The sequence below is a fragment of the Mytilus edulis genome, chromosome 8 (assembly GCF_963676685.1).
Source record: "Mytilus edulis chromosome 8, xbMytEdul2.2, whole genome shotgun sequence".
Taxonomy (NCBI): domain Eukaryota; kingdom Metazoa; phylum Mollusca; class Bivalvia; order Mytilida; family Mytilidae; genus Mytilus; species Mytilus edulis.
The window spans coordinates 80,647,511-80,673,999 of NC_092351.1; the positions used below are offsets into that span (position 1 = coordinate 80,647,511).

At 33.6% G+C, this 26,489-nt stretch overlaps 1 protein-coding gene across 1 annotated transcript; it reads left to right on the top strand.

Annotated features, from left to right (window-relative positions):
- Positions 1 to 79: 79 nt before the first annotated feature.
- LOC139486377 (ufm1-specific protease 2-like) lies at positions 80 to 26,489 on the top strand. Its single transcript, XM_071271259.1, has 14 exons — positions 80 to 205; positions 1,819 to 1,969; positions 3,980 to 4,032; positions 4,840 to 5,050; positions 12,336 to 12,553; positions 14,298 to 14,391; positions 15,297 to 15,448; positions 17,101 to 17,203; positions 18,155 to 18,301; positions 21,033 to 21,211; positions 22,744 to 22,842; positions 23,615 to 23,717; positions 25,531 to 25,655; positions 26,391 to 26,489. The coding sequence occupies exons 1-14, from the start codon at positions 167 to 169 to the stop codon at positions 26,475 to 26,477; spliced, it is 1,761 nt and encodes a 586-aa protein (XP_071127360.1). The 5' UTR covers positions 80 to 166; the 3' UTR covers positions 26,478 to 26,489.

The following is a 26,489-nucleotide window of genomic DNA, read 5'->3' on the forward strand; positions in this document are numbered from 1 at the left end:
AATTGAATAGGTCATACTGAAATTATTTATTTTGTATAAATATGCAGCTAATTCTTAAAACTAGTTCGAATATTAAGGTTATTTTTCGTACTTTCACTTTCAATTTGAGATTCATACGCATACGAAAACCGGAAGTGTGGATTTCAGGCGAAAGTGTTAGGAGAAGATGCCACGAATAATCATCTGTCACTCGTCTGTTGCGAAGGTTTGACAAAACAAAGTGATAATTAATTAATTAATTTTAATTTTTACCATCAAAACCATATATGAGAATCTATACAGTTAACCTTTAAGATATCTGTAACATTGTCAATATGGTAACCCCTTTCTAATGGCATGATTGATGGAGAAATTTCTAGACACTTCGTCTTCCTTACGGATAGATTGACACCAGGTCATATATTCATCCTCTATGAAAGACATTTCGATACACGAGAAAGAAAAGATATCAAGAAAAATAATCAATCAAATATCAATCAAAAGATACCTCATAATTTACATAAATCTCAATAATATTGTGTTACTTTCATAGATACAAAATGTATGATATAATACACAGTTATTTTTGCGTTATTTTCTCATTCAGAGAAAATTATACACATTGAAAATTTAACACACCCTTTTTGCCCATTTTGTCATGAAGTCGTGACAAAAAAGTCCAAACAAAAAAACCCAATGTACATGATGTGCGATATTTGTCAGTTGAATTTTCAGTAGCAGCCATCTTGTAAATGGCTATTAATCAGATTTTAGATTATAACCACTTAAAATAATTATATAATTAATTACAATATACTCTGAAATATGCAAATATTAAACTACTAGCATTGTATAACAGAGATACAAAATTGGTTTATTGTTGGGTGGTTCATGTAGCTTTTCAGGCAGCTTAGTAATCAGTTAAAATCAATAGAGATGAGTCATTTTTGTATAGAAAGTCCCTACCCAGACAAATCAGAAGGTCAGAAGACATATATCATAAACCCTGTTTGGATTGGGACATTTCAGAACCAAGACAATTTGGCCCCATTTTTTCCCAATATATATATCCTAGTCTCTTGGGTTTTTGTGCTTTAAAGAATGCATTATTGTCTGCTCTTTGGTCGGGTTGTTTTCTCTTTGACACATTACCCACATCCATTCTCAATTTTGTTATGACGTCACATTTTCCATTGAAAAAGCATGCATAATACAAATTCATATGAAAGTACGAAAACATCATGATCTGACATAATACAAATTCGTATGAAGTTCGTAAACATATATTAACTGTCAAAATGTGGATATCCTAAACTAATTTTATAAATTGCGTTTTGTTAAAATACACACTTTTTCACTTTTTTGGTCTTTTGGAAAATGTTTTAGGTGTTTAGACCCCTCTCATAAGAGGTCTTATATTTGCCTACGGGTTTATATGATCCGTTCATCATATTTTGACTGAACAATATTCAAGAGTCTATCCTGAATTGAGGTTAATTATATGGCCTTCCAAATACCTTTTCAATTCCTAACATCACCAAAGATACATTACTTGTCAAAATTCAATATGATGTTCTACATTTGTAATTTTTGCAACTAAATGCATGGGTTTATAATGTTCCAAAAACTATAGCTAGAATTAAAGAAAATAACTTTTTATGGTTACAATTATTTTTTTTTATTTTGACTGTAAATTTAAAAAAAAAGATAGAATGTGAAGGCACCTACCCTGAATATTTATAATAAGCAAATATCAAAGACAAAATTAAATATTATATGTATGAAAAATACACCCACCTATACTGTATACTGAAACCATTTAAATTTTGATCTTTTCAGCAATTACAACAGATTAGTAAAGATGACAAAGTTGTAGGGTTATTGATAGGTTACTCAAGTGATGATATTTTGACTGTTTCTGCATGTGTTCGTTGTGTGTCCAATAATGTGTTAGCAGAATTGGAAGACATAGATACATATCTACCTGGAGGTAAGTATTTATTTTTGTGTAAGGGAGCTCTCTAAAAAGAAATTAGATGTAGTATGAGTGAGGGCCCTCATGGGGTTTTTGATTATGTGATTACTTGGCCGTTTTTTTAATGATTATTTGATTATTAAGCCATATATTTCATGATTATTTGATTACCTAGGACTGTATTTTTAGTTTATGATTATTTGATTACTAAAGATAAGCAAATATTTAATGATTATGTGATTATATTGGCAAAAAAATGGTGATTATGTGATTACTAGGACCCCCCCATGAGGGGCCTCATGAGTGCCAATCAGACAACTGAGACTAAGTTTCAATATTTAAAGTTACCGGTACAAAACATAGTTGAATGTACAGCTTTCAACAAAGAGGCTTTGCTGAGATACCCAACAGTATTAGCAAACTAAAAAGAGGGGGGGGGGTCGGAGGGGTCCAGATCCCGATAAAAACATAAAATCCCAAGGCCCAAATTTAAAGAAATTTAAATCCTGACATCCCGAAATTTTGAAAAAAGAATTCCTAGATCCCCAATGGATCAATCCCAAAATACCGTGCTTAAAAAAAAACCTGATCCTGACATCCTGAAAAAGTTCCTGCCTCCCAAATATAAAGGAATTGAAAATGACTTGTGTAAAACAAATCAGAAAATTGCCTAATCTATATAAAAAAATAGAAACACTCATAAACAAATGACAACCACTGATCATGACATGACTGAACAACATGTTCCTGACTTAGGACAGGTGTGTAATATATATATTTTAAATGATGAAAAAAAAAAATCAAGAATTTGAACTGAACTATATATATATATAAACAGAATCTAGTTATAATATACACATGGAAAAAAGTATTGCAACACCAAATTGAAATTGAAATTAAAAAAACACTTTTTATTTTTTTGCGATATAATTTGGTAAAATAGAACTAATGAAACATTATTTAAGTATCATCTGAGTTTAATCAATAAATATCGACTCGATAAGTTTTTATCTGCACATGCAGCTACTGTACCCGTAAACAGCAAAACAGATGTTTTCATCCTCATTGTTTTCAACACTTTAAATAACCAAGTTTTTCAAGTTATGTGATTGACACCTTGTAATGTGTCCTCGACAACTCTAAACTGCAGCAAGATGGCAGATTATTAGCATGAGAGAAGCAGGGATGTCGCTGAAACAACTGCACGTATTTTTCGATAAGATCATTTCGGAGACCTTTGCTTACGAACAGACACACAGTTTTCCGTATCCAATGTAGTGCAGAGCTCGCTAAATTTGAAAATTAGCATCGTGGAGGAAGATCCATTGTTCCAATGGAATTTGGTTCATCTTCCTTGGACTGATCGTAGCCCGGATTTGAACCATATCGAGCATATATGGGACAATTTTGGTCGGAACGTGCGCGAAAGGACACCCCAGTTCAAACACATCATGAAATAAACAATGCCCTTCATCAGAAATGGTTGCTGCTACCTTAGCAACAAATTAGTCGATTTTTGGCAGGAATCAGAAGACGTTTAGATGCGGTTATCCGTTTGAATGGATGCTGCGCACAAAGTCCTAATTCTTTGGCGTATAACGATCAACAATGATGTGAACAGTCATCTGTGGATTAATTTTGAAATGTCTGACATTGTAAAGTTCGACTACAGTAAAAGTTGTAAAATGCATTTTATCGTACAAAAAACACTTCATTTTGTTATTAAAATTGTGGTTATATAAATCATTTTTTTTTCAAACATTTTTTGTTCGTTTCAATGCCAATGTTATCATAAACTATGTTTCAATAATATTATACAAATATTATATTATATTTCATCCAAAAAAAGAGGCTGATTTTTCAAATTTTAAAAAATCAAGGTGTTGCAATACTTTTTTCCATGTGTATATAATTTTATATATATGTAATTTTACAATTTTTTGACACAAAAAACTATTTTGTTTATTGTCCATTCGACATGTACATGTATCACTCATTTGGTGTCAATCTCTATTTCATTTTTAGGTGTGTTCATAGTGGGTTACTTCCATCACAAAAGTAAAGATTTACTTAAAAAGGTATGTTACATGGAATATAACACAGATGAGTATATATAATAACACTAATGATGCTTGAACCACTTTACTGCCTTAGATATGTTTTTACAAATTGATGCTTTTACAGTGATGCATGAAACATGCATATTTGAAAAATCAAACTAAACATAAAATGAACAAAAATTAGTGCCAAATCAAAACAAGGAATTAGAACTATGCAAGAGGGAGAGTGTTCCTTAATTTGAATTTATTTTTCTAACATTTATAACAATTAATAATAATAATGTATCAACCATGAGTATATTATAATGGTAAAAGCCAAAATATTTGAAAGTTAAAAAAACTTATTACAAAACATAATGAACAATATATATAACCCATAAATAGAGTTAAATTACCTATAAAAAATAAGAAGTGGTATGGTGCCAATGAGACAACTCTCCACACGAGACCAAGTGACATATAAATTAACTACTATATAGATTACTGTACAGCCTTCAACAATAAGCAAAGCCCTTTCTACATAGCTTTGAAAGGTCCTGAAATCACAAATGTAAAACGAGAAAATTAACGGCCTTATTAATATACAAATAAAAAAGCAAATAATATGTAAAAGCAGCAACCACTGAATTATAAGCTCCTGAGTTGGGACAGGTGCATTCATAGAGTGAATTTAGCGGGGTTAACATGTTTGCGAGATCCCAACCCTGCCCTTAACATGGGACAGTGGTGTAACAGTACAACCTAAGAACGAACTATAAAAATCAATTGGAAAAGGCTAGACTGTTCTAAATGTATGTTCCTTATGATGTTTCTCGTATATTTCAGTTATCTACACAGTTTTCACAGTTACTTATTTTAACCTTACCAGATAACCTGACCAATGTTTTATCGGAAGATAATTTCAACTTTTGGACAGCGGATGAGGGGAAGAGTTCTGTTACTGTAAACATTACAGACGAGTGTGTTGTAAATACAAGTGTCATAGCCAGGAATACATGTTGTATTGATGTGACAATAGATATAGGGGACAGTGAAGGTAGGGGAGAGTTCTGGTACTGTAAACATTACAGACGAGTGTGTTGTAAATACATGTGTCATAGCCAGGAATACATGTTGTATTGATGTGACGGTAGATATAGGGAACAGTGAAGGTAGGGGAGAGTTCTGTTACTGTAAACATTACAGACAAGTGTGTTGTAAATACATGTGTCATAGCCAGGAATACATGTTGTATTGATGTGACGGTAGATATAGGGGACAGTGAAGGTAGGGGAGAGTTCTGGTACTGTAAACATTACAGACGAGAGTGTTGTAAATACATGTGTCATAGCCAGGAATACATGTTGTCTTGATGTGACGATAGATATAGGGGACAGTGAAGGTAGGGGAGAGTTCTGTTACTGTTAACATTACAGACGAGAGTGTTGTAAATACAAGTGTCATAGCCAGGAATACATGTTGTATTGATGTGACGGTATAGATATAGGGGACAGTGAAGGTAGGGGAGAGTTCTGTTACTGTAAACATTACAGAATACTGTGTTGTAAATACAAGTGTCATAGCCAGGAATACATGTTTTATTGATGTGACAGTAGATATAGGGGACAGTGAAGGTAGGGGAGAGTTCTGTTACTGTAAACATTACAGAATAGTGTGTTGTAAATACAAGTGTCATAGCCAGGAATACATGTTGTATTGATGTGACGGTAGATATAGGGGAGAGTGAAGGTAGGGGAGAGTTCTGTTACTGTAAACATTACAAACGAGTGTGTTATAAATACAAGTGTCATAGCCAGGAATACATGTTGTATTGATGTGACAATAGATATAGGGGAGAGTGAAGGTAGGGGAGAGTTCTGTTACTGTAAACATTACAAACGAGTGTGTTATAAATACAAGTGTCATAGCCAGGAATACATGTTGTATTGATGTGACAGTAGATATAGGGGACAGTGAAGGTAGGGGAGAGTTCTGTTACTGTAAACATTACAGAATAGTGTGTTGTAAATACAAGTGTCATAGCCAGGAATACATGTTGTATTGATGTGACGGTAGATATAGGGGAGAGTGAAGGTAGGGGAGAGTTCTGTTACTGTAAACATTACAAACGAGTGTGTTATAAATACAAGTGTCAAAGCCAGGAATACATGTTGTATTGATGTGACAGTAGATATAGGGGACAGTGAAGGTAGGGGAGAGTTCTGTTACTGTAAACATTACAGAATAGTGTGTTGTAAATACAAGTGTCATAGCCAGGAATACATGTTGTATTGATGTGACGATAGATATAGGGGAGAGTGAAGGTAGGGGAGAGTTCTGGTACTGTAAACATTACAAACGAGTGTGTTATAAATACAAGTGTCAAAGCCAGGAATACATGTTGTATTGATGTGACAGTAGATATAGCGGACAGTGAAGGTAGGGGAGAGTTCTGTTACTGTTAACATTACAGACGAGAGTGTTGTAAATACAAGTGTCATAGCCAGGAATACATGTTGTATTGATGTGACAATAGATATAGGGGACAGTGAAGGTAGGGGAGAGTTCTGGTACTGTAAACATTACAGACGAGTGTGTTGTAAATACATGTGTCATAGCCAGGAATACATGTTGTATTGATGTGACGGTAGATATAGGGAACAGTGAAGGTAGGGGAGAGTTCTGTTACTGTAAACATTACAGACAAGTGTGTTGTAAATACATGTGTCATAGCCAGGAATACATGTTGTATTGATGTGACGGTAGATATAGGGGACAGTGAAGGTAGGGGAGAGTTCTGGTACTGTAAACATTACAGACGAGAGTGTTGTAAATACATGTGTCATAGCCAGGAATACATGTTGTCTTGATGTGACGATAGATATAGGGGACAGTGAAGGTAGGGGAGAGTTCTGTTACTGTTAACATTACAGACGAGAGTGTTGTAAATACAAGTGTCATAGCCAGGAATACATGTTGTATTGATGTGACGGTATAGATATAGGGGACAGTGAAGGTAGGGGAGAGTTCTGTTACTGTAAACATTACAGAATAGTGTGTTGTAAATACAAGTGTCATAGCCAGGAATACATGTTTTATTGATGTGACAGTAGATATAGGGGACAGTGAAGGTAGGGGAGAGTTCTGTTACTGTAAACATTACAGAATAGTGTGTTGTAAATACAAGTGTCATAGCCAGGAATACATGTTGTATTGATGTGACGGTAGATATAGGGGAGAGTGAAGGTAGGGGAGAGTTCTGTTACTGTAAACATTACAAACGAGTGTGTTATAAATACAAGTGTCATAGCCAGGAATACATGTTGTATTGATGTGACAATAGATATAGGGGAGAGTGAAGGTAGGGGAGAGTTCTGTTACTGTAAACATTACAAACGAGTGTGTTATAAATACAAGTGTCATAGCCAGGAATACATGTTGTATTGATGTGACAGTAGATATAGGGGACAGTGAAGGTAGGGGAGAGTTCTGTTACTGTAAACATTACAGAATAGTGTGTTTTAAATACAAGTGTCATAGCCAGGAATACATGTTGTATTGATGTGACGGTAGATATAGGGGAGAGTGAAGGTAGGGGAGAGTTCTGTTACTGTAAACATTACAAACGAGTGTGTTATAAATACAAGTGTCAAAGCCAGGAATACATGTTGTATTGATGTGACAGTAGATATAGGGGACAGTGAAGGTAGGGGAGAGTTCTGTTACTGTAAACATTACAGAATAGTGTGTTGTAAATACAAGTGTCATAGCCAGGAATACATGTTGTATTGATGTGACGATAGATATAGGGGAGAGTGAAGGTAGGGGAGAGTTCTGGTACTGTAAACATTACAAACGAGTGTGTTATAAATACAAGTGTCAAAGCCAGGAATACATGTTGTATTGATGTGACAGTAGATATAGCGGACAGTGAAGGTAGGGGAGAGTTCTGTTACTGTTAACATTACAGACGAGAGTGTTGTAAATACAAGTGTCATAGCCAGGAATACATGTTGTATTGATGTGACAATAGATATAGGGGACAGTGAAGGTAGGGGAGAGTTCTGTTACTGTAAACATTACAGAATAGTGTGTTGTAAATACAAGTGTCATAGCCAGGAATACATGTTGTATTGATGTGACAATAGATATGGGGGACAGTGGAGGTAGGGGAGAGTTCTGGTACTGTAAACATTACAAACGAGTGTGTTATAAATACAAGTGTCAAAGCCAGGAATACATGTTGTATTGATGTGACAGTAGATATAGGGGACAGTGAAGGTAGGGGAGAGTTCTGTTACTGTTAACATTACAGACGAGAGTGTTGTAAATACAAGTGTCATAGCCAGGAATACATGTTGTATTGATGTGACAATAGATATAGGGGACAGTCAAGGTAGGGGAGTGTGTTGTAAATACAAGTGTCATAGCCAGGAATACATGTTGTATTGATGTGACAATAGATATGGGGGACAGTGGAGGTAGGGGAGAGTTCTGGTACTGTAAACATTACAGAATAGTGTGTTGTAAATACAAGTGTCATAGCCAGGAATACATGTTGTATTGATGTGACGGTAGATATAGGGGAGAGTGAAGGTAGGGGAGAGTTCTGTTACTGTAAACATTACAAACGAGTGTGTTATAAATACAAGTGTCATAGCCAGGAATACATGTTGTATTGATGTGATAATAGATTTAGGGGACAATGAAGGTAGGGGAGAGTTCTGTTACTGTAAACATTACAGACGAGTGTGTTGTAAATACATGTGTCATAGCCAGGAATACATGTTGTATTGATGTGACGGTATAGATAAAGGGGACAATGAAGGTAGGGGAGAGTTCTGTTACTGTAAACATTACAGACGAGTGTGTTGTAAATACATGTGTCATAGCCAGGAATACATGTTGTATTGATGTGACGGTATAGATATAGGGGACAGTGAAGGTAGGGGAGAGTTCTGTTACTGTAAACATTACAGAATAGTGTGTTGTAAATACAAGTGTCATAGCCAGGAATACATGTTGTATTGATGTGACGGTAGATATAGGGGAGAGTGAAGGTAGGGGAGAGTTCTAATACTGTAAACATTACAAACGAGTGTGTTATAAATACAAGTGTCATAGCCAGGAATACATGTTGTATTGATGTGACAATAGATATAGGGGAGAGTGAAGGTAGGGGAGAGTTCTGTTACTGTAAACATTACAAACGAGTGTGTTATAAATACAAGTGTCAAAGCCAGGAATACATGTTGTATTGATGTGACAGTAGATATAGGGGAGAGTGAAGGTAGGGGAGAGTTCTGTTACTGTTAACATTACAGACAAGAGTGTTGTAAATACAAGTGTCATAGCCAGGAATACATGTTGTATTGATGTGACGATAGATATAGGGGACAGTGAAGGTAGGGGAGAGTTCTGGTACTGTAAACATTACAGACGAGTGTGTTATAAATACAAGTGTCATAGCCAGGAATACATGTTGTATTGATGTGACAATAGATATAGGGGAGAGTGAAGGTAGGGGAGAGTTCTGTTACTGTAAACATTACAGACGAGAGTGTTATAAATACAAGTGTCATAGTTAGGAATACATGTTGTATTGATGTGACAATAGATATAGGGGACAGTGAAGGTAGGGGAGTGTGTTGTTAATACAAGTGTCATAGCCAGGAATACATGTTGTATTGATGTGACAGTAGATATAGGGGACAGTGAAGGTAGGGGAGAGTTCTGGTACTGTAAACATTACAGACGAGAGTGTTGTAAATACATGTGTCATAGCCAGGAATACATGTTGTATTGATGTGACGATAGATATAGGGGACAGTGAAGGTAGGGGAGAGTTCTGTTATTGTAAACATTACAGACGAGTGTGTTGTAAATACATGTGTCATAGCCAGGAATACATGTTGTATTGATGTGACGGTATAGATATAGGGGACATTGAAGGTAGGGGAGTGTGTTGTAAATACAAGTGTCATAGCCAGGAATACATGTTGTATTGATGTGACAATAGATATGGGGGACAGTGGAGGTAGGGGAGAGTTCTGGTACTGTAAACATTACAGAATAGTGTGTTGTAAATACAAGTGTCATAGCCAGGAATACATGTTGTATTGATGTGACGGTAGATATAGGGGAGAGTGAAGGTAGGGGAGAGTTCTGTTACTGTAAACATTACAAACGAGTGTGTTATAAATACAAGTGTCATAGCCAGGAATACATGTTGTATTGATGTGACAATAGATATAGGGGACAATGAAGGTAGGGGAGAGTTCTGTTACTGTAAACATTACAGACGAGTGTTTGTAAATACATGTGTCATAGCCAGGAATACATGTTGTATTGATGTGACGGTATAGATATAGGGGACAGTGAAGGTAGGGGAGAGTTCTGTTACTGTAAACATTACAGAATAGTGTGTTGTAAATACAAGTGTCATAGCCAGGAATACATGTTGTATTGATGTGACGGTAGATATAGGGGAGAGTGAAGGTAGGGGAGAGTTCTAATACTGTAAACATTACAAACGAGTGTGTTATAAATACAAGTGTCATAGCCAGGAATACATGTTGTATTGATGTGACAATAGATATAGGGGAGAGTGAAGGTAGGGGAGAGTTCTGTTACTGTAAACATTACAAACGAGTGTGTTATAAATACAAGTGTCAAAGCCAGGAATACATGTTGTATTGATGTGACAGTAGATATAGGGGAGAGTGAAGGTAGGGGAGAGTTCTGTTACTGTTAACATTACAGACGAGAGTGTTGTAAATACAAGTGTCATAGCCAGGAATACATGTTGTATTGATGTGACGATAGATATAGGGGACAGTGAAGGTAGGGGAGAGTTCTGGTACTGTAAACATTACAGACGAGTGTGTTATAAATACAAGTGTCATAGCCAGGAATACATGTTGTATTGATGTGACAATAGATATAGGGGAGAGTGAAGGTAGGGGAGAGTTCTGTTACTGTAAACATTACAGACGAGAGTGTTATAAATACAAGTGTCATAGCCAGGAATACATGTTGTATTGATGTGACAATAGATATAGGGGACAGTGAAGGTAGGGGAGTGTGTTGTTAATACAAGTGTCATAGCCAGGAATACATGTTGTATTGATGTGACAGTAGATATAGGGGACAGTGAAGGTAGGGGAGAGTTCTGGTACTGTAAACATTACAGACGAGAGTGTTGTAAATACATGTGTCATAGCCAGGAATACATGTTGTATTGATGTGACGATAGATATAGGGGACAGTGAAGGTAGGGGAGAGTTCTGTTATTGTAAACATTACAGACGAGTGTGTTGTAAATACATGTGTCATAGCCAGGAATACATGTTGTATTGATGTGACGGTATAGATATAGGGGACAGTGAAGGTAGGGGAGTGTGTTGTAAATACAAGTGTCATAGCCAGGAATACATGTTTTATTGATGTGACAGCAGATATAGGGGACAGTGAAGGTAGGGGAGAGTTCTGGTAATGTAAACAAATAGAAGGGTAGAAATGCCCTTTACCTTCAGGCTTCAAATGTCAGAATGTCAAGATATACTTCCCATTAATCCTGTTAATAGCAAAAAATATTACTTATACATTCACACATTTGCCAAAAAGTATGATAAAAACCATTGGATGAATCCATAAATATCAGTTACTTCCCTTGAAAGACAATTTTCAACTTATTTTGGCTTCTTAACTTGAAAAAACAAACAGGTACTGTAAAGAAGGAAAGAGATTGGCAAAATAAGATCTAAAAAAAATGCTGGTTTGACTGAAACTCAATACTGATCCAAAAACGAGTTATTGTTCTTTAGTGATAACTTTTATGAACTCTTGTTGTTGATCATCTTGAAAAAATGGCAATGGTAAAAATGAAATTGAAACAAGTAATTTAGGTCTACAATCATTACATTGGCAAGTGCCTTTTGAACCAAGGATATAATCTATTTCTCTTGATTGAACTTGATCAATACTCCAAAAAAATGCTGTATAATTGATTGGTTTTTTTTCAACATGAAATGTCATATTTCTGCAGGTGAAGAAATCAAGCTCTTAGGAGCCTCTTGTTTTTGTTTAATTTACAGTTATATTTAATGACTCTTCATCAGTGACAAAGTCTGTTTCCGTTTATCTCAGTATACATTGATATATATAAAATAATGCATTTAGCATGACATAATTTATTAGTTGCTTTTTGCTATGCAATTTCATGTCAGCTCTCATCTAGGTCGTCTTCTAGATATAAAGATATAAGTATTTCCGCTTTAGCAAAACAAAGTGCTTAAAAAATATTATTTGGATAAAACATTATGTTTTTTTATTTATTTCAGAGTCATGGAAAAAGAGCTTGAATAAAGAAATAGACAGACAATATAAAATAATAAAGTCTGGCTGTATAATGTATAAACTTCAACAGAGCAATGTTTTGATTGGTGGAAACCAGTCATGTGGTATAACTAAAGACAGTAAATGTGTTGATTTGTATGACTTAATAGAGGAGGATGGTGGGATTTTCAAAAGGACGAGAAAGAAGAAAGATAAACATTTGGTACATGTTTATTTTAATATATTTCTTAATTCCTGATTAATTAATTAATTTATTTTTCAATATTGCATGGGATTTTTTTCTCACTTACTTCCAACCGACATCCATTTTTGTCGAGCCTGCGACTTTTGTTGCAGAAAGCTCGACAAAGGGATAGTGATCTGTCGGCAGTGGTGGCAGCGGCGGCATTGGTTAACTTCTTTAAAGCTTTATATTTTAGAAGGTGGAAGACCTGGATGCTTCATACTTTGTATATGGATGCCTCATGTTACGAAGTTTCCATCAGTCACATGTCCAATGTCCTTGACCTCATTTTCATGGTTGAGTGACTACTTGAAAAAAAAGTTGAGTTTTTTTGTAATGTTGAATTCTCTCTTACTATTAGTAATAGGATAACTATATTTGGTATGTGCGTACCTTGTATGGTCCTCATGCCCATCAGACAGTTTTCACTTGACCTCAACCTCATTTCATGGATCAGTGAACAAGGTTAAGTTTTGGTGGTCAATTCCATATCTCAGATACTATAAGCAATAGGTCTAGTATATATTCGGTGTATGGAAGGACTGTAAGGTGTGCATGTCCAACTGGCAGATGTCATCTGACCTTGACCTCATTTTCATGGTTCAGTGGTTATAGTTAAGTTTTTGTGTTTTGGTCTGTTTTTCTTATACTGTATGCAACAGGTCTACTATATTTGGTGTATGGAATGATTGTAAGGTGTACATGTCTAGCAGGCAGGTTTAATCTGACCTTGACCTCATTTTCATGGTTGACTGGTCAAAGTAAAGTTTTTGAGTTTTGGACTTTTTTCTAATACTATATGCTATAGGTCAACTATATTTGGTGTATGGAAATATTTTAGGATCTATATGTCAGTCAGTATTTGACCTTGACCCATTTTCACAGTTCATTGTTCAGTTTTAAGTTTTTTTTTGTGTTTTGGTCTGTTTTTTCTTAAACTATAAGCAATAGGTCAACTATATTTGTTGTATGGAAGAATTATTAGCTGTACATGCCTGCCTGGCATGGTTCATTTGACCTTGACCTCATTTTCATGTTTTTTTTGTTAATGGTTAGTTTTCTTGGTTAATGTTAAGCTTATGCGAAAGTTGTAATAAAGCTTTATATTTAGGACTTTCAACATAATATCAATGAGTAGTAAAGAAGGCGAGACAATTTGCAGCGTGTTGGCTCTTGTCTTATTTATTGACTTGTAAGATTTCATGAAAATGATATGGAGTGGTAAAATTTGGTGTTTTTAACTCTGAGTTATAACATGTATAATAGTTTTTAGAAGAAAGTAAAATTATAATAATAAAACCAAACTCCAAGGTAAATTCAAAAAGAAAAGTCTGTAATCTATTGTGGCAAATGCAAATACTCAAACACATCTAACGTATTACTGTCATATTCCTCACTTGGTACAGGTATAACAACTATCATATTTCTAAGTCAGTACAATCTTTTATAGAAAATGTGAAGCTTATATCACTATAGAGTCCATTGATATAAGAAGATGTGGTATGAGTGCCAATGAGACACCTCTCCAACCAAGTCACAATTTGTAAAAGTAAACCATTATAGGCCAAAGAAAGGTCTTCAACACAGATCCTTGGCTCACACCAAACAGCAAGCTATAAAGGGCCCCAAAAAGGACCATGTTTCCTTTTATCTTTGTGAATTTGCCTACATCTGTTTGTTTTGATAATAACATGATGATTGTATGATGTTTTTTCTTTTTCAGGAAACTTTACAATTTACAACGTTCCTGAAGAGAAGTGGAACACCGCCAGATGAAGATATCCCACCTTGTGCCCCAGTTATATACCATAATATTGGTATGCAAATGAGAGTTCACAATTTATATAAATTTTGAAAATTTTGGGAATTGTTAGGGATTTATTTTTCATTTACTTTGACACCTTTGTCACACTACTGAGGATTAATTTATTTTTGCTTGAACCATTTTTGGGGGGATTGAGAAACACTTGTTTCTTCATTGATATCTGAATTGTGGTTTTGTCAAAGTCTGCATATTTATAGATTATCGTTGATCATCCCATCGAGATTGATTTCCTCACTTGAGCTGGGACGGCGAAAGCGAGAAAGACAATCGAGTTGAGATGACCAATGATAATCTGTTTATCGCTTTTTTATATATGACGATGTTGTCAATTTCATGTCGATTTCATTAGCAACACCACGTGCCTCCCGCTTAGTTTCTAGGGATAATTTTCCATCTCAAGCGAGAAGCATGATATGAAAAATTATCACAAAAAAAGATCAAAGGAAAAATGCACAAAATATCGATAAATACATATAAAGATTTTTTTATTTATGAACATTTGAATTCGCAGTTCACTTGAAGCCAAGAAATCGCCAAAAACTGGTATCCCACAAATGAATCAAGTTTTAATTATTGCAATATAAGAAAATGCTACATACAAATAATATTATTAAAATTTTATACAATTTAAGTTTTCATTTTTGTGACACCTATCATAGCAATTTTTTTAATAATAAAAAATGACAAAATGTTTGAAATTACAGTATTTAAATTCAACTGATTTATGAAAATCTAAAATCAACGATGAATAGAGGACATGTTTAAGAATACATTTGAACTTTAGAAACATCTGCAAGACAAAATGCATGCACCTTATAAATCTTGGAACTATAAAGAGGATTACTGCAAATGAAATGCACTATTACAAATTAGACATTTTTTGTTTTTATTTTACAGCAAACACTAAATCAGTGGATCTTACTCTTCACATTGACACAATATCTACAGTGACAACTGATACTACTGTTAGTAAACTAGCTGTAGCTATGTCAACAAGTGTGTGTCGTCAATTAAAGGCAATGACAAACTGTATGATGCAGCATTCCAAGGTAATTGTTTTTTTTAAATTCATCACATTTCTATGAATCTTTACAATTTAATTTTAGTACCAGTACTGGTGATCCAGTGGCGGCATTGTAAGCTTACTTCTTGACTACTGGATTAGACAATTGGGAACTGCGACACCTTATGGTTGCAATGACAAAATTGATGGTATAGGTATTCTATCTAGTCCTTTGTGTAACTCGGTAAATGTGATGAATATTTTCAACTCGACTCCTCGACGTAGACGCAGTCATGGTCATCGTCATTATACATCACCTTCTCTGCATGATGTCTCTATTAATGACTTGCTGCCATTTATACAAAAGCCGTTAGGTATTCATCACATTCACACCAAACTTCATTCATTACCCCTTTCAAAACTTCATTCTCTGTTCAATTTATGTTTGGAATCCACTGTTACAAACCCTCATTCATTGATATTGTCCATTTGACTTCTATATATTTGCAGAAAAAAATTCTTAAAAATTCATCTTTATAAATTAATATTTTTTTCCTTGATGTATGTTAATATATGATATGTACGAACTCTGACTATTAATTTCATAATTTTGGGTCAATAATTAAAAGAGTTTCCAATTAGGTCTCTATGTTAATTTTAATTTTTGAAGTGTTGATTACTTGATGGAGTAAGTATAAGTAATGTAACAGCCTTCCAAACAAAACAAAAACATACATGTGTTTTTAATGTTTGTTTATTTGTACCATGTGACTTTGCATATTTAAATATTAAGATGACCTCTACTGACCATCAACCAAACTTAGATTTCATGTCAGGTGATTGTAATAATTGTTCTATCTATAAGAAACTGCAATTTCCATTTTCTGTTTAAAAATTTATTAGATTATATAGTATAAACTACATGTAGTAAAATAGTAATTTATAGGCAAAAGATATGCAAATGAATATTGTTTTATATTTTTACCTTCATATGTTATGTTAGTGGACATGAGTAATGACAGAATTTACCAACTATAAAAACTTTTTTTCTTCATTTTCCTAAATTGTTTGCTTCCAAGATGTGCATTTTGCACATTATTAATAACTGAATGTATATCAACTTAAATCTGTTTTTTAAGTATCCAGAGCGTCTTTGTATTGTTATACAACTAACCATGCTAAAAGCATGGAAAGCTTGTGTATATTTAGTTACCTTATATAATGATATAAAATCAATAATCAAAACTATAAAGTGATTATCATTTTCAGTGGTGTCCTTTAATATTCAAATTGATATAGTCACAGGATACAAATAAACAAACATTAAAAGCACATGTATGTTGTTTTTGTTTTTGGTTTGAAGGCCGTTACACTACTTATACTTACTCCATCAGGTAATCAACACTTCAAAAAAAAAAGTTAACATAGAGACCTAATGGGAAACTTGTTTAATTATTGACCAACAATTATGAAATTAATAGTCAGAGTTCGTATATACCATATATTAACATACATCAAGGAAAAAATTATTAATTTATAAAGATGAATTTTTAAGAATTTTTTTCTGCAAATATATAGAAGTCAAATGGACAATATCAACATAATATCAATGATTAGTAAAGAAGGCGAGACATTTCAGTGTGTGCACTCTTGTTTTTATAGTATTATATATATATATATAACATCTGTTTGTTTCAGAGAGGAGCTTTCCAGACACCACAGCCATACCATTTCCAGCCATTAGGCCTTAATACTTTTCTTACTGTAACATATCCTTCCAAAATGTCTGATGATGATTTAGGTAAAGATTGATGTTAACTTACCGAATGCATTTTGTCTTCTATTCAGGAAAATTGATATCCACAAAAATAGATTAATTCACAGTACATCGATTTGAAGAATTTGATTGATGGATGTAAAATTGGTGTATTGATATAAGTTATTTGGCAAAACAATAGAAATGACAAATGTTTAACAATTCTATCAGGAAAACTACAAAAGCAAATACAAACTTTCTTTCCATAATTACATTAGATGTATGTTTCATTATAATACTTTATTCTGATTAGCTAACAGCACATCACATGTTATTCCGTAAGCAATTGTATCACTCAATAATACTTTTCATTCATGATAGCATGTGGTCCCACAATAAAGTGCACAGGTGAATTGAATAAAAACAATATTAAATTCGTTTTTTCTTGATCATAGCTAAACAAATGTAATTATAAGTATTGAATGCTTCTTTTTGTAACTTCATAGGGTTGTAAAAGCGTTGACCGTGCGCACATTTTTAGAATGAAGCGCTTCTGCGCTTCATACAAAATGTACTTCGGTCAACGCTTTTACACCCCAATGAATTTACAAAAAGAAGCATTCAATTCTTGAATAAAGAACAAAGAAAATTTGTTCATGAATACCAGTTATTAATTAACAATGAAAAGATTGAAAAATGAAAAGATACACAATATACATTTAAATAAAGTTGTGTGTTTATTTTAATGTTATCTGGAAAAATCAAAACATAATACTGCAAATTCAGAAATTATTGCAATATTTTAAGATTGCCAAAAATGCAAGATTAATTATTTCAATTGTAGAAAAACCTACAAACAAATGTATTTTTCAGATATAAGAATGTAAATTCTTTTTATTGTGATACTCACCCAGTCACATTATTAGAATTAATAATTAACATCACAATATAATTCTGAGTTTACAGAAACAAAAATGTTTTTAAATCTAATTTCAGTTGAAAAGCGAAGAGATTTGCATACAAAGTTTTGTCTAAATGATGATAGACCAGTTTTCAGAAGAAACAACAAGCACATGTTCTTGGAAGACCTTGAAAAATATGGCTACTTGGTTAATCCACATGCAGGTTTATCAGCTTCTGGAGGTAGGAAATCTTTGACAAAAATGCAAACACACAACCAAATGAATTTCCAAGAATATAGACCAATGTGTTGAAGACCCATTGGTGGACTATAGCTGTTTTCTGCTCTTTTGGTCCGGTTGTTGTCTCTTTGACACATTCCCCATTTCTATTCTCAATTTTATTATGGCCGCGCAACAAAGTTGTCCGTTCCATATACTGTTACCCTTGTCTGTAATTCTGTCATTCTGTCATTCTGTCATTCCGCAACAAACCATTATACAGAATTTTTATCTAAACGCCTTCAGATATTGGGCTGATTTTTGGTATGTAAGTTAACCATAATGAGTTACAGATCAAGTTTAAGTTTTGTTCTGCTGGGCTAATTTATGCCGAAATTACAGGCTATGGACTTTGATAAATTGTTGAAAATACAGTTATAGGGATTTTTTTCTCTCAATGCTTTCGGATATTGGGCTGAATTTTGGTATGTGAGTTACCCATGATGAGTTACAGATCAAATTTAAGTTTGTTCCGCTCGGCTATTTTTAGCTGTAATTTTTAGGCTTTGGACTTTGATAAATTTTTGAAAATCACAGTAATACAGACTTTTTTAGCTCACCTGGCCCGAAGGGCCAAATGAGCTTTTCTCATCACTTTGCGTCCGGCGTCGTCGTTAACTTTTACAAAAATCTTCTCCTCTGAAACTACTGGGCCAAATTAAACCAAACTTGGCCACAATCATCATTTGGGTATCTAGTTTAAAAAATGTGTCCGGTGACCTGGCCAACCAACCAAGATGGCTGCCATGGCTTAAAATAGAACATAGGGGTAAAATGCAGTTTTTGGCTTATAACTCAAAAACCAAAGCATTTAGAGCAAATCTGACAAGGTAAATTTGTTTATCAGGTCAAGATCTATCTGCCCTGAAATTTTCAGATGAATCGGACAACCTGTTGTTTGGTTGCTGCCCGTGAATTGGTAATTTTAAGGAAATTTTGCTGTTTTTGGTTATTATCTTGAATATTATTATAGATAGAGATAAACTGTAAACAGCAATAATGTTCAGCAAAGTAAGATTTACAAATAAGTCAACACGACCGAAATGGTCATTTGCCCCTTTAGGAGTTATTGCCCTTTATAGTCAATTTTTAACCATTTTTTCGCAAATCTTAGTAATCTTTTTTTTTTTTTAATCATCACTTTGCGTCCGGCGTCGTCGTTAACTTTTACAAAAATCTTCTCCTCTGAAACTACTGGACAAATTAAACCAAACTTGGCCACAATCATCATTAGGGTATCTAGTTAAAAAAATGTGTCCGGTGACCCTGCCAATCAATCAAGATGGCCGCCATGGCTAAAAATAGAACATAGGGGTAACTTGCAGTTTTTGGCTTATAACTCAAAAACCAAAGCATTAAGAGCATATCTTACAGGGGTAAAATTGTTTATCAGGTGAAGATCTATCTGCCCTGAAATTTTCAGATGGATCGGACAACCCATTGTTTGGTTACTGCCCTGAATCGGTAATTTTAAGGAAATTTTGCTGTTTTTGGTTATTATCTTGAATATTATTATAGATAGAGATAAACTGTAAACAGCAATAATGTTCAGCACAATAAGATCTACAAATAAGTCAACATGACCAAAATAGTCAATTGACCCCTTTAGGAGTTATTGCCCTTTATAGTTAATTTTTAATAGTTTTCATAAATTTTTGTAAATTTTTAGAAAATATTTTCCACTGTTATTACTGGGCCAAGTTCATTATAGATAGAGATAATTGTAGCAACAAAAATGTTCAGTAAAGTAAGATCAACAAACACATCACCATCATCAAAACACAATTATGTCATGAATTTATCTGTGTCCATTGTTAAATATGCACATAGACCAAGGTGAGCGACACAGGCTCTTGAGAGCCTCTAGTTTCTATGCCCCTCCAGAATTAGAGCTGATTCCTAATATGATAGACTTTCATCATGTTTGTGTCCACATGTGTTATTGAAATTACACATTTTCCAACTTTTTGAGAAGGGGCCATTCATGTTGCTTTGGAACATCTAGTTTATTGAAATATACCAAAGTGACATTCAAACTCATAAGTCAGAAAAAAACAAAGATACACAGTACACTAAACACAACAGAGAAAACTTAAAGGCTGGGTAACATGAATCCCATCAAAAACTGGTGATCTCTGGTAAGCAGATGTTAGTTAATAGTGGTTAGATAGATATGATGGATGTTCATTTGTTTCCATCTTTATAGAGTCAACTTCCTAATGCATGTAGAGTAAGAGTTTGATTGTCTTACTTGCTTTGTTTGTATTAATGTTTGCTCAATCATTGTGTTTACAATTGACATCTGTAAATATTAAATATAAGGTGGCAGAGTTAAACCTATATATAGGTAAATTTGATTATTTGATAATGTAATTTCAAATTTAAGTATAATGTATATAAAATTAATTCTGCCTATTTATATTGTTTCCAGATGTTTTCAGATAAGATAAAGGCTAAAATTATAGTTTGTACCTAGATTTCACAGTTCACTAAAAATATAAATGTGATAGTGAGAGCTTGGCAAGGTATCCTATTGTAAAATTTTCTTATTCGCATATGAATATAATAAAATGTGATATGATTGCTAAAGAGACAACTTTTCAAAAATAAAGGGTACATGTGAAAGAAGAACATTTTCTGTGAAAACTTTTAATGTTTCGATTTTTTTTAACTCTCTTTATGTTTACTCCTAGTGAAAGATGGTACTCCATATATTGTACAAGGTTTATACAGCTACCATCATTACATGCAGGATAGATTTGATGACAATAAGTGGGGATGTGCTTACCGATCCCTACAGACTCTTATATCCTGGTTCAGACTTCAGGGTTATACTGAGAAACCTATACCAGGTCATAAAGAAATACAACAGGTAATAATTAGACATTTGTGTTCATGTTCAGATTGTGTATAGAGAGTGTGTCAACCTTCCCAAGAATGATAAAAGCTACTGCTAATTCAGAAATGTTTCTGATGTTTTTTTTATTGGGAAAAATGTAACAGGATAGGTTTCACACAAAAAAACAAATTTTGATAGCAATATTTGTCTGCAGTATTTTGTGTAATTGCAATAATCAATCTCACATATTTATACACCATTTTATGGGACTTAATTATTATGGTATACCGTTGTCCCTCTATCCATCCATTGCAATAATCAATCTCACATTTTTATACACCATTTTATGGGACTTAATTATTATGGTATACCGTTGTCCCTCTATCCATCCATTGCAATAATCAATCTCACATTTTTATACACCATTTTATGGGACTTAATTATTATGGTATACCGTTGTCCCTCTATCCATCCATTGCAATAATCAATCTCACATTTTTATACACCATTTTATGGGACTTAATTATTATGGTATACCGTTGTCCCTCTATCCATCCATTGCAATAATCAATCTCACATATTTATACGCCATTTTATGGGACTTAATTATTATGGTATACCGTTGTCCCTCTATCCATCCATTGCAATAATCAATCTCACATTTTTATACACCATTTTATGGGACTTAATTATTATGGTATACCGTTGTCCCTCTATCCATCCATTGCAATAATCAATCTCACATATTTATACACCATTTTATGGGACTTAATTATTATGGTATACCGTTGTCCCTCTATCCATCCATTGCAATAATCAATCTCACATATTTATACGCCATTTTATGGGACTTAATTATTATGGTATACCGTTGTCCCTCTATCCATTCATCCATCTGTCTGTCCATCTATCTGTTCGTCCATCCGTCTGTCGTCATCAACATGTCCCACAATAACTCAAAAATGCATTAATCAATTTGCACGAAACTTTGGTGAATTTTTTACATCTATTGACCTGAGCTCATTTTTTTAATTTTTTATAAATTTTAGAGTTTATGTTTCTGAGTTATGGGGTTTTAATTTAAAAAAGGGGGATTTTCCAGTTTTTGGACAATACACATAACTGCTTTGAGCAGTTTTCATTAAACTTTGGTGACTGGTTTATATCAATTTAAATATCCTCCCTTTAGTTATTTTATAAATTTCTGTCATGACATTGAGGAGTTCTGGAACTTTATTCTTTCAAAAAGTGACAGGCATATCATGCGCTCATTGCACAGCATTTAATAGTCAATTGTTCAACGATTGTAAAAATATGTTCATGCAAAAATGTTGGAACTTACATTATAAGAAAACACAACCATCTTGGTTCAGAGTGTAGAAATATACAGACATGTTTCTTAAGAGGTCCCATGGTCATACAGCAGGTAATTTGTCACTGGTATTCCTTTTTAGACAATGCATAATTGAATTAAATGGAATATGAAAATCTGTATAAATTATAGCTTAATTTGATAATTAGATTTAAAAGATATACATATTATACAATGCAATTACAAATTTTAGGCATTAGTGGATGTAGGAGACAAAGAACCAAAGTTTGTTGGGTCCAGACAGTGGATTGGGTCTATGGAATGCAGTTATGTTTTGGACCATTTAATAGGGGTAAGTCCACAAAAAGTTTTAAAATCCATACATTCTTATATCTGTTAATTGATAATTGTCTTAGTTTTGTCTCACTTGGATAAATAAACTCATCATAGATACCAGGACTAAATTTAGTATATACGCCAGACACACGTTTTGTCTAAAAAAGACTCATCAGTGACACTCGAATCCAAAAAAGTTTTAAATGCCAAATAAAGTACGAAGTTGAAGAGCATTGAGGACCAAAATTCCTAAAAGTTTTGCCAAATACAGCTAAGGTAATCTATGCCTAAGGTAGAAAAGCCTTTGTAATTTAAAAATTCAAAATTTTGTAAACAGTTAATTTATAGATATAACCATATCAATGATAATTCATGTCAGCACAAAAGTGCTGACTACTGGGCTTGTGATACCCTCGGGGAAATAAATCTCCACCAGCAGTGGGATCGACCCAGTGGTAGTAAAAAAACTCATCATAGATACCAGGACTAAATTTAGTATATACGCCAGACGCGCGGATAAAGTTGTGAAATAAATGCAAGAATTTGATGGGCTGTTTCTGGTTGCAGCATGGGAGGATTTTTATCCATTTTTATCCACTTGTAAGCCAGAAGAAAAATCTAAATTGGAAAGTGTCATTTTAAGCTTAACTGTGACAGACTTATTTGAATATGACATACTTTTGAAAGAAGATGCTATTTTATCAAATCAGCTCTATTTTGACACAAACTTTCTTTAATATTACACATTAATCTTTTGTAATGCATTACATTGCTTATTCGTATTTCAGGTCACCTCAAAGATAATGTTTGTCAGTGCAGGGGCTGATTTGTCTTCTAAAGGGAGAGAACTGGCTCAGCATTTTACAACACAAGGAACACCTATAATGATTGGTGAGTTATTCATACAAGTATTACTCCTTTGGGAGTTAAATCATTGAAACAAGGAAGAAAAACTAAAACAAAAAGGCAAAAATGTTTATAATAAGGACCTACTTTTATCCCATAAAATAAGAAAATTGTTATCTTCATTTTTATATACTGTAAATTCAGAAATTATTGCGTACATTTATTTTTGCATTTTCGACATGCACACAAAGTCCTCTCAAACTTATGCTAGGGGCCGTCTTAAACTTGCAGTGAGCTAAGAGTTTTATTTTGCTCAGATATGAAGGCCTCACTGACTTTCAGATGAAGAACAGCAATAAAAGCTCTGTTCCTTTGCTTTTTGTGTGTTTGTCGCTGTGCATGTACTGATTTTTTTGTCATGGATTGATACCCCATATCCACTGTTTTTCTATTTTATGTGTTAGATTTCAGAATGCTAGTTCTTATTTTATGTGTTAGATTTCAGAATGCTAGTTCTTATTTTATGTGTTAGATTTCAGAATGCTAGTTCTTATTTTATGTGTTAGATTTCAGAATGCTAGTTCTTATTTTATGTGTTAGATTTCAGAATGCTAGTTCTTATTTTATGTGTTAGATTTCAGAATGCTAGTTCTTATTTTATGTGTTAGATTTCAGAATGCTAGTTCTTATTTTATGTGTTAGATTTCAGAATGCTAGTTCTTATTTTATGTGTTAGATTTCAGAATGCTAGTTCTTATTTTTATGATACTGCATGATCCAGTTGCATTATTCACAATAATAAAAACCCTGCAATACTTTTGAATTTACAGTATACAGTATATGATGAGGGGGGATAGGAGGGGTCCTGATCCTGAAATCCCTGACTTAAAAAAAACGAAATCCTGAGGTCCCGAATTTAAATAAAGTTAATCCTGACGTCCCGAAATCGGAAAAAAATGATTCCCGGATCACGAAAGGGTCAATCCCGAAATCCCGAGCTTAAAAACACCCGATCCCGGAGTCCCGATAAAGGTCCTATCCCCCCTCTATGATAGTGGAATGTCTATCAAAATTATGGTTTATCCTCAAATAAATAGTTTAGGAACCACAGTTAAGATGTTGTTTAAGGCTAAAAGCTAAATTAGTTGAATATGTAGTTCATTTCACTCAATTAAAGCTTACTCAATTGTTGGTCAAATAACTAAGCTTAATATATACTATGAGTAAAACAAATTTTAACACGATATAATTTTCTTTTAAAAAACTTAAAATTAAAAATTTGGTGAGTTGCAGAAAGAAACCAACAAGCAAACTTAATTTATTTGCACCATATTCAGACAATAGTTTCTTCTATAGTTATAAAACTCACAAGAATACAAAATAGTGAGCTTTAACATTAAAAAAAGCCTTTGCTGTGTTGATTGACAGATTGTTGGTTTTCAATGCCACTTTCAGCACTTATCGCAACTTATTGTGGCCGCCAGTGTTGATTGTTGGAGGAAACCTGAGTGACCAAAGGAATTTCAGCGGCATAAGTTTTGACTGGCTAGTTGTACTGTAGACCATTTTGCAACTGTAGCCACTGTTTTTGTTGAAGATACTGTTTGTGAGGAAGCATAAGTCAGGGCTATTCCAGAAAAAAATGTATGGGGGGGTTGGAAGGCAGTTTTTGTCAGCACCGGCCACCCAGACAATTGTAATTGAGAATTTTAGTACATTATAGTGTGAAAAGTTGCTCTGATACCCATCACCCATGTATTATTGATACAATGTGCCTTCCAACCCCCCCATACATTTTTTTCTGGAATAGCCCTCACAAGATTTACTTTGTTAACAAATAATATACTCTTCTTTTCAGGAGGAGGAGTATTAGCACACACAATATTAGGAGTAGATTTTAATGATGTGACAGGGGATTTGAAGTTTTTGATCCTAGACCCTCACTTTACTGGTGCAGAGGAGTTGAAAGTTATTCTAGATAAGGTACTAAAGATTGTTGTTAGGTCAACAATATTTTTTATGTGGATTGATTGTGACGAGGATATGACACTATGTCTGTTGATTTCAAGCTCCACTGGTTCAGTTAAATTGCATGATATGTGTCATACAACCTTCCATGACCTTATTCTAGTCTTATGCATTATGCATTAATGCAATCAATTAAATATAGTTCATGGCCAAAAGTATGTGTTACATATAACTTTACCTATATATTACATATAAAATTTTGTTTCTTTCAAAAATTTATCGTTAGAAGCAGCATTGTAACAGGTTTATTTCTCTAGTTGTTAAATTATTTTGTTGTAAAGCATTCTCAATTTCTGATGATTTAAACACAGGTTTATTGTCCAAAAACTTGCTATATATTTCAACCAAATAAAATTGTAAAATATTATTATACACGATCACATAGTGAGACCAAAAAAAAATAAAATAAAAATGTAGGAATAAATAAATTAATATACTTCAGACAATTCTGCATCTTTCAACACACGGTTTATTAAAATCCAACCATAGATGTCTTAAAAATATTTTTTTTTAAATGTAGTTTTATATGAAATATATAGTTTTTGCTATATAAGTGACCAATGCACTGTACATGTTTATGTGTACCTTACAGATTTACTTTAACCAATCAATTGATCACAGTCATTTGACAGTTTGAAAGTTCATTTAAACAAGTTCCAATATATTTATCAATTTTTGTTTATATTTTAGGGCTGGTGTGGTTGGAAAGGAACAGATTTTTGGGACCAGACAGCACATTATAATTTGTGTATGCCACAAAGACCGATTTGCATATAAATTTTAAATGAT

Excerpts from the sequence above, each read along its gene's own strand:
- LOC139486377 (XM_071271259.1), top strand. The coding sequence starts at position 167 with ATGCCACGAATAATCATCTGTCACTCGTCTGTTGCGAAG. Across the intron at positions 4,033-4,839 it reads GTAAAGATTTACTTAAAAAG|TTATCTACACAGTTTTCACA; the intron begins GTATGTTACATG and ends CGTATATTTCAG. Across the intron at positions 5,051-12,335 it reads AGATATAGGGGACAGTGAAG|AGTCATGGAAAAAGAGCTTG; the intron begins GTAGGGGAGAGT and ends TATTTATTTCAG.